Source organism: Phacochoerus africanus, chromosome 16 (assembly GCF_016906955.1).
Source record: "Phacochoerus africanus isolate WHEZ1 chromosome 16, ROS_Pafr_v1, whole genome shotgun sequence".
Taxonomy (NCBI): Eukaryota; Metazoa; Chordata; class Mammalia; order Artiodactyla; family Suidae; genus Phacochoerus; species Phacochoerus africanus.
Genome location: NC_062559.1, coordinates 4,982,592 through 4,991,670, shown reverse-complemented (window position 1 = coordinate 4,991,670; position 9,079 = coordinate 4,982,592). Strand labels below are relative to the sequence as shown.

The window sequence follows — 9,079 nt, the reverse complement described above, 5'->3', positions numbered from 1 at the left end:
CCTCGCTCAGTGGGTTAAGGACCCAGTGTTGCTGAAAGCTGCAGTGTAGGCCACAGATGCTGTTTGGATCCTGCATTGCTGTGGTTATGGCTGTGGTGTAGGCTGGCAGCTCCGGCTACAGTTCAACCCCTAGCCTGGGAAGGTGCGGTCATAAAAAGAAAAAAATAATCATATTCATATATGGGTAAAGTAAAAACGTTCATCAAAACGCAATGTCTCCGGGGGTGGGATTCCAAATGACACTGACATTCTTTGTATTTTTCCTTTTAAGTTGTATAATGAATAGCTATCATTTTTACAAATGCAATCAAGCTATTTATTTCAAAGAAAAGTTTTTTCTCCAAATTTATCTCCTTTTCAGTCTTAATTATATTTAACTTTCACTGTGATATACTTTTTCCTTTTTTTTTTTTTTTTTTGCTTTTTTGCTTTTTTAGGGCCACAAGTGCGGCATATGGAGGTTCCCAGGCTAGGGATCCAATCGGAGCTGCAGCTGGCGGCCTGCGCCATAACCACAGCAATGCGGGATCCTTAACCCACTGAGCGAGGCTAGGGATTGAACCTGCATCCTCATGAATGCTGGTCAGATTTGTTTGCTCTGCGACACAGTGGGAACTCCCTCTTTTCCTTTTCTCTCTCGCTATGTCCTCATCCATGGAAATAATAAAACAGTGCTCACCACTATCATGACCCCTGACGGGTGTGATCAGGTTCAGGGCTCCTTTTTTTTTTTCCTTAAATGCATCTTCCACTAGTCAAAGTAAAAAGATTTTTCCAAATGGCAATGAATGGTTTTGCTTTTGCTATCTTCCCGCTAATCTTTTCTCATTTTTTTCCTTTCTTGGCCATGCCCATAGCATTTGGAATTTCCCAGGCCATGGATTGAACCAGAGCCACAGCAGTGACAAGGCCACCAAGGAACCCCATTAATAGGTGTAGTCATCATTTCCAACAGATGCTCTGCCTAAAACCTAAGGAAGCCGGACTCATTTGGTACCAATCTCTTTCCCTCGCTGGTCTCATGTTCCTGCCATCTTTGTGTCCCCAGTCCACAGAACAGAGCGAGTGCTCATAAGTATTTGTTCAACTGAAAAAGAAGCCATCACTGCTCCAGGAGGTGCCAGGTGAGGAGAGGTGGATGCAAGGAAGGAACTCAAAGTCTAAGGGCTGAGGGTCAGGATGGGAGGGCCCCAGTCCCTCGCCCTCTGGTTTACTGCCTTTCAGGTCATTTGTTTTCACTCCTCTGCATCCGTGTCTATCACTGTCTGCTGGCTGTCAGCCTCCTTCTATCCCTTGTCTTGACCCACCTTTGCCAGCTCAGTGACATCACTGTCATTGGGAGGAGCTGTCACCCTCTGTGCAGCCTCACGCGCCTGCAACCTGAAAGACAAACACCTTCAGGAACCCGATGAGCATCACAAACAGATAAGGCGGCCAAAGAGGCTGAAGCAGCAAGTAACCAAACATGGCTAGGATTACAGAGCACCACACAAGAAAGTAAATGAGTTTCCCTCTCAAAAAACCCAAAACTCACCAAGGAGCACAGGCACTACAGCTTCTTCGGGAATGTGAAGTGGATGGGTGTTTTCACCTGATTTCCTCTTCCTTGTCTTTAAAGTTTAAATGAAGCTCTGCCACCCCACCCCCACCAGCGCTTCGGTCCTTATGTCCCTCCTCTGCTGGACAACCAGGCAGGGCCCCAGGGCCTCCCAACTCATGGCCCATCCCTCTGTGACCTCATTCCCCGCCCTGATTCCATGTGCCACTCTGTGACTTAATCAAGATAAGATCTGTAACAGCTACCAAGCCCCAGAGGCCCCAAGGGCTCCGTTTCTTTTCAGGTCAGTTTGGTGGGTGGTTTTAGGGCTGAGCTCTCAGCAGATCATTCTTGCACCCGGGCCGGAGAGCCTCCTTCTCCAGATACCAGTTGATGGGTATTTGGCATTTTCGACTCCCCCCTTGAGTGGCTTCAGTGATCGCTGTCCTGGGCACCTCGCTGCTGTTCTAGAGCGTGTCTGCCGCCCGGTGGGCCCAGGCTCCCCGCAGCCGATGGGCAGCAGAGCCCCTCCTGCGCCACAGCTGCCGGAGCGGCTGGGGACTCAGGTGGAGGAGAAGCACCTGCTGAGCAGCCTGGCCGCGGCGCAGGCGTTGGCTACAGTCCTGCGGCCCTGCTACGGCCCCCAGGGGCTGCAGAAGCTCCTGGTCACCGCCAAAGGGGAGACGGTCTTCACGGGGTATGCCACGGCCATCCTCCGCGCGCTGCAGCTGGAGCACCCGGCCGCCCGGCTGCTCCGGGAGGCGGCCCAGGGCCAGGCGGAGCAGAGCGGCGACGGCGCGGCCTTCGTGGTGCTCCTGGCCCAGGCCCTGCTGGCGCAGGCGGAGGACCTGCTGCGGGCCGGCCTGCCGCGCGCCCAGCTCCGGGAGGCCTACGCCGCCGCGGCCGCCGAGACCCTGGCCCTGCTGCCTTCCCTGGCCATCCGGTCCCTGGGGCCCCTGGAAGACCCGTTCTGGGCGCTGCACTCGGTGATGACCACGCACACGCTGGCGCAGGGGGACCGCTTGACCAAGATGGTGGCGCATGCGTGCTCGGCCACGCGGGAGCTGGACGGCGCCTTCCGGCCGGAGCGCGTGGGCGTGTGCGCGCTGCCAGGGGCGCGGCTGGAGGACTCGTGCCTGCTGCCCGGCCTGGCCCTGCCCGGCAAGCCCTGCGGCCAGGTGACCATGGTGCAGAGGGGCGCCAGGGTGGCCCTCTTGGCTTGCGCCTTCGGGCCTGCCCGCCCCATCGCACCGGCCACCGCGCTCCTCTCTAGTCCGGCGGACCTGACCAAACTCCCGAAAGGCAGCGAGCGGCTGATAGAAAAGCAGGTGGGCCAGCTGGCAGCTGCGTCCATTAACGTGGTGGTGGTTTGGGGCGACATTGACGAGGAGGCGCTCACGCAGGCTGACCAGCTCGGCCTCATGGTGATCCAGGTGAAGTCCCGGCGCGAGATGGTGTACCTGAGCGAGGTGTTCGGCACACCCCTGATGCCTTACCTGCTTCCGCCGCTGCAGCCAGGGAAGTGTCAGAGGGTGTATGGGCAGGAGCTGGGAGAAGGGCTGGCTGTGGTATTTGAGTGGGAAAGTCCAGGCACCCCTGCCCTCACCCTGGTCCTCAGGGGGGCCACCGCTGAGGGGCTCCGGAGGGCGGAGCAGGCTGTTTACCATGGCATTGACGCCTATTTCCAGTTGTGCCAAGATCCCAGACTGCTTCCGGGGGCTGGGGCCACAGAGATGGCTCTGGCGAAAATGCTCTCAGAGAAGGGAACCAAACTGGAAGGGCCCAGTGGTCCCGCCTTCCTGGCATTTGCCCAGGCCCTGAAGTCTTTGCCCAAAACCTTGGCAGAGAACGCAGGCTTAGCTGCCTCTGACGTGATGGCAGAGATGAACGGAGCGCACCAAGCTGGGAACTTCCTGATGGGAGTGGGAGTCGAAGGCACAATAGATGTGGCCCAGGAGCAGGTGTGGGACACCCTAATAGCCAAGGCCCAAGGACTTCGAGCTGCGGCTGATGTGGTGCTCCAGCTCCTGGCCGTTGATGACATTGTAGTCGCCAAGAAATGCCCCACGCCCCAGCAGGACTTGAATCCTGATGCTGAGAAGCCAAAGGAACGCCCATCTCCTGTGAAAAAAATAAGTCCTTGGAAGAAATAACTGGCAACATCCTCAATCAACTGGAATTGCCAAGGAGGGCCGACTCACCCCGAAAACCAGTGTTTGCCTTAGCGAACTCCATGTTTGGTGCTGTTTGAGTCCTTTCTTTAGATAAACACAACGTAAAGAACCATAAGGTTTTTTCCATTGATTTCCTTCTTTTGGATCCTTGACTTTATCATTTCCTGTTTCTCTCCATCGTATCCTGTTCCTTTCCTCCAAGAATAGGAGAATTCATTTCTATTACAGATGTTTTCATTGAGAAGCTAGACTTAGCGGATGCAAAAAGCGCAGTTATTTCTTCCTGACTCTTGTTGTCTAAAGCAGCTTGATGTGGGATCACAGTTCCCAGATCAGGGATTGAACCCCAGGACCACAGCAGCAAAAGTGCCAAGTCCTAACCACTAGACCACCAGGAACTACCTCCCCTCTTCCCAACTATTCGAGTGTTCCTGCATAAATTCTAATGCGTGTGACTGTCTAATGTCACTTTAGCAAACTGAACACATCAGTTCCAGCTTAAAGGACTGACCAATCACTCCTGTCATGATTATTTGGAAAAAGAAGGGAACAGTATTTTAAGGCAAAAAGTAAATATAAAGACGTTCCTGTGGTGGCTCAGCATTTTAGGCACCCGACTAGCATCCATGAAGATGTGGGTTCGATCCCTGCCCTCGCTCAGTGGGTTAAGAATCCAGCACTGCCGTGAGCTGTGGCATAGGTTGCAGATGGGGCTGGGATCCTGTGTTGCTGTAGCTGTGGTGTAGGCCGGCAACTGTAGCTCCAATTCAACCCCTAGCCTGGGAACTTCCATATCCTGCATGTGCAACCCTAAAAAAAAAAAAAAGAAGGAAAGCAGTTTTCTTGTGGCTCATCAGGTTTAGGATCCGGTGCTGTCATGGTAGTGGCTTGGGTCACTGCTGTGACATGGGTTTGATCCCTGGCCCACCTAAGTTACAGAACGGAAGGGCAGAATTGAGGTGATGGGAAGCAGTGGTCTCTTAGAATCAAAACAAATAAATTTTAAGCATTTGGAGAGAGAACCAGACTCAAGAAACAATTGATTTGGAGTTTCCATCCGGACTCAGTGGAAATCTGACTAGGAACCACAAGGTTGCAGGTTCGATCCTTGGCCTCACTCAGTGGGTTAAGGATCCGGCATTGCCATGAGCTGTGGTGTAGGTCATAGAAGCGCCTTGGATCTGGCGTTGCTGTGGCTGTGGCTGTGGCTGTGGGCGGCAGCTATAGCTCTGATTAGACCCCCTAGCCTGGGAACCTCCATATGCCAAGGGTGCTGCCGTAAAAGGACAAAAGACAAAAAAGAAAAAGAAAAAAAGAAACAGTTGTCTTGGGAGTTCCCATTGTGGTGCAGCAGAAACAAATCCGACTAGTATCCATGAGGATGTGGGTTCGACCCCTGGCCTCCCTCAGCGTGTCGGAGATCTGGCATCGCTGTGGCTGTGGCGAGGGTGGCAGCTATAGCTCTGCTTCAACCCCTAGCCTGGGAACTTCCATATGCTGGTGTGTGAGGCTCTAAAAAAAAGAAGAAGAAAAAACAATTGTGTTATAGCAGGCATATTGCAAAACAAAACAGATTTGCAAAGATTCTTTGAAACCTGGAAGTGAAATCCTGAAAAGAGGTTAGTGGACCAAGGATGGCCAATTAAAATGTATAGAACTATACTCATTATTACGGTGTCTCTCCTTATTTTGTCTTGTTATATTTTTGTGAATGTAGCTAAGTGCTTTCATATTTCTCTCCTGCCCTCCGGTTCCATATTGTTCTCACAGAGTCTCAAATTCCACAGTCAGAGTGATGGCGATAGAGACAGTTAACTTTTTAAAGCAGTTCAAAAGCACTTTGTATAAATTGTTTTTAATCATCAAAACAAATGTATGAGAAAGAAACTTGTTATCTCTCAGTTGCAGGAGACACAGTTAAGCTTCAGAGAAATTAAGTAATTGGCCAAAGTTACATTGTAAATAGAAGAGAAAAGCCCATGCTCTTATTCTTTATTTTATTGCCCTAAAGTCCTCTGCTGTGATGTTTTCAGAGTTATAACTCCGTATGATTATAGAGAAAGCATGTCTCAAGATGGCCTTTTGAAGATTTACAATTAGTGTTTTTTTATTTATTTTTTAATTTATTTACTTTTGGGGCTGCATCACGGTATATGAAGTTACCAGGCCAGGGATCGAATTGGAGCTGTAGCTCCCGGCCTACACCACAGGTCACAGCAACGCCAGATCCTTAACCCACGGAGTGAGGCCAGGGATCGAACCGGCAACCTCACGGTTCCTAGTCGGATTCGCTAACCCCTGCGCCACGATGGGAACGCCTAAATGTCCTATTTGATCCATGAGGGATTTTGATAATGTATCGGGGAGAAAACACACAGCAACATCACCATCTCTTTTTCCCTGACCCCAAATCGAAACCTGAAGACCCAGAGAATTCAGTCTTACGGGAAAGCTGGGGGGTCCTGGAGCTTTTGCTAAGAAGGCCGCTGAATCACATGGGTTCCCATCTGTCCCGTGACCGGTTGGTCAGCTCTTCAGTTCTGTGAACAGCTACGTATCATCAGACAAATCTCCTTGAGTGAGCCAGAGTCGGCTTCCCCTTCTTGTTATCTAAAGAGCACAAGCTCCGAGTTCCCTGGTGGCCTAGGTGTTAAGGAGCTGGCATTGTTGCTGCAGTGGCATGGATTCGATCCCTGGCCAGGAACTTCTCATCTCATGGGTACGCCCTCCCCACCTCCAAAGAAAAGAGCATTAGCTGCTCCAGAAGGGAAGGTTATATCGCGGTCAAGGTGACTACTTTGAGCAGCTAGTAGACAGGGCTTAGGGAAGGGAACCAGAAGGGGGAGCCGAAAGTGTCAGAGTTCCTTTTAGCATCGGTGCAGGGGCATCTGCGATCCCACAGCCCACGCTCTAGCTACGTGGCGTGTGACCCATGAACCAGCAGGAGCAGCATCACTGACAGCGTGTTAAAAAAGCAGAATCTCATCCACCTCCCCCACCCGCAGCCAACAACCTACTTTGTCAGAATTTTCACTTTTACAAGACCTCTAGGAGCTCCTGTTGTGGCTCAGCATGTTAAGAACCCAACTAGCATCCAGGAGGATGTGGGTCCAACCCCTGGCCTCGCTCAGTAGGTTAAGGATCCGGTGTTGCCCTGAGCGGGGGTGTAGGCCTGCAGCTGCAACACCTATTTGACGCCTAGCCTAAGAACTTCCGTGTGCTGCAGGTGCCGCCCTAAAAAAAACACAAACAAGATCCCCAGGTGACCAAGGTGCATATTAAAGTCTGAAAAGCACTGATCTAAGCTACCATCCCAGTTACTCTCTTTTGATTACACCTGGGAATCAGGTATCCTCTTAACATTATTAAGCTTATGTTTAAGTGTCAAAATGTATCACTCAGACATCACCTTGTGCCTTTTCTCCTACTAACTATGGAGAAATTGGCCAGAATTTGACTTTAATTTTACTGGATCCAGAGCCTGCTTCCAAGGTTCTAGGATCAAGCTCTCCTAGGACCCAGGGTCTCAAGTTCTCCAAAGGCCTAAGGACTTGGCTACATATTTCTCTTCCAGTATGTGCTCTCTTCAGCTCCAGAAGCAGCCGAATTTCAGGAATGACCATTTCTAGGGTACATTCTCTGTGAAACTTGCAGCTGCTGGACTCATCTGTTCTTCTATTCCCCAATCCTAGTTTAGTGACACCGTGTTGTCGGGCTCTGAGTTATCTGGCAATCGGAGAGCAAGGAAAGAAGATCAGAAGTCTAGAAGCCCTTAGAGTTAAAATGTCCTCGCATTCTGCACCGTGAACAGTGGAGAGTTCTAGAAGGAAATATAGCTATTTATATTTCAAGTAATGGTGGGGTACGATTGGATATATTATGAGAGTTTGAATGTTTATTAAGTGCTAACCCAGGGTTAAGAACTACCCAGATACCAGAATATAACTTGGCCAACAGGCAAGGAATCTTTTTTTTTTTTTGCCTTTTCTAGGGCCGCTTCCCATGGCATATGGAGGTTCCAAGGTTAGGGGTTGAATTGGAGCTGTAGCCACCAGCCTACACCACAGCGACACTGGATCCCAGCTGAGTCTGCAACCTACACCACAGCTCACGGCAACACCGGATCCTCAACCCACTGAGCAAGGCCAGGGATTGAACCCGCAACCTCATGGTTCCTAGTCGGATTCGTTAACCACTGCGCCACGACGGGAACTCCAACAGGCAAGAAATCTTGATCAGGCAAACTTGCCAGTTACAAACACCAGAAAGGAGGGCGTTCCTGTAGCGGTGCCGCGGAAATGAATCAACCTAGAAACCATGAATTTGCGGGTTTAATCTCTGGCCTGGCGCCAGGGGTCGGGGATCCGGCATTGCCGTGAGCTGTGGTGGTCACAGACGTGGCTCGGATCCCATGTTGCTGTGGCTGTGGTGTAGGCTGGCAGCTATAGCTCTGATTCGACCCCTAGCTTAGGAACTTCCATGTGCTGTGGGAGCAGACCTTAAAAAAAGAGAGAGAGAGAGAAAGAAAGACAGGAAAAAACCCCACTAGAAAGTAGATGAAAGATAGGGTCACAGGCTTCCACAGCTGCAGCCACCAGCCCAGGACACTTGTAGATGATCAGTGGGCTGAGCGAATGAGTGAATGAATGAATGAAGCAGTTTTGAAGCCTCTAGGGACGGTGTGGCGCTCAGATCTGCTGCAGGGAGAGCACCTGGCCGAGTGCCTTGGCCACCATCCTTGGACTCCGCTAGCAGGCTCCTCAGAAGGGACCTTGGGTTCCAGCCCTCTGGCCAGTCTGGCCAAAGCCATCTCAAAGCTGCACTAGTGACCCACCCACTCACTTGGCCACTCCGCCTCCCCTTCCCAGGTCTGCTCTCGGGCCCCACTGGATCTCCTCTTTCTCCCCGCTGCTATTTCCTGCTATAAACCTCTAGGTGACCGTCCTGCATTGGCATCTGTTTTGCAGAGGACCTGGACTCATACAGGGATGGGCAGACAGAAATAGAAGATTACTTTGAAACAGGCTGCCTCCACCCAGGCACTAGATTTGCCCTCCCAAGTGGGTGACCCTTCCCTTCTCAAAAGTCATTCAAGGAGAGATAACTTCAATTTATAACCAGCTGCCACACCCAGCCTCCCACCCTAAGAGCCACTCCCTACGCCACTCCCTAAGGGGACAGCAGGGCCACGCCTGAACTATAGCCTTACACCTTCCCCACCTCTCCTAGGAACAACACACACACGCACACACACATGCACACGCACACACCCCTTCCTCTTTTGCGAGTTTGTTTTCATTTTTTCAAGCCAAGGAAGCTTATCCTTTGCAAGTGCTCTTTCCTCCTCTTAGTAAGGCATTACTACTAC

At 51.3% G+C, this 9,079-nt stretch overlaps 1 protein-coding gene across 1 annotated transcript; it reads left to right on the top strand.

Moving 5' to 3' along the window:
- The first annotated feature begins 647 nt into the window (after positions 1-647).
- CCT8L2 (chaperonin containing TCP1 subunit 8 like 2) lies at positions 648-3,823 on the top strand. Its single transcript, XM_047763397.1, has one exon. It carries the CDS (start codon positions 2,050-2,052, stop codon positions 3,688-3,690), a length of 1,641 nt encoding a protein of 546 aa, XP_047619353.1. The 5' UTR covers positions 648-2,049; the 3' UTR covers positions 3,691-3,823.
- Positions 3,824-9,079: the final 5,256 nt, after the last annotated feature.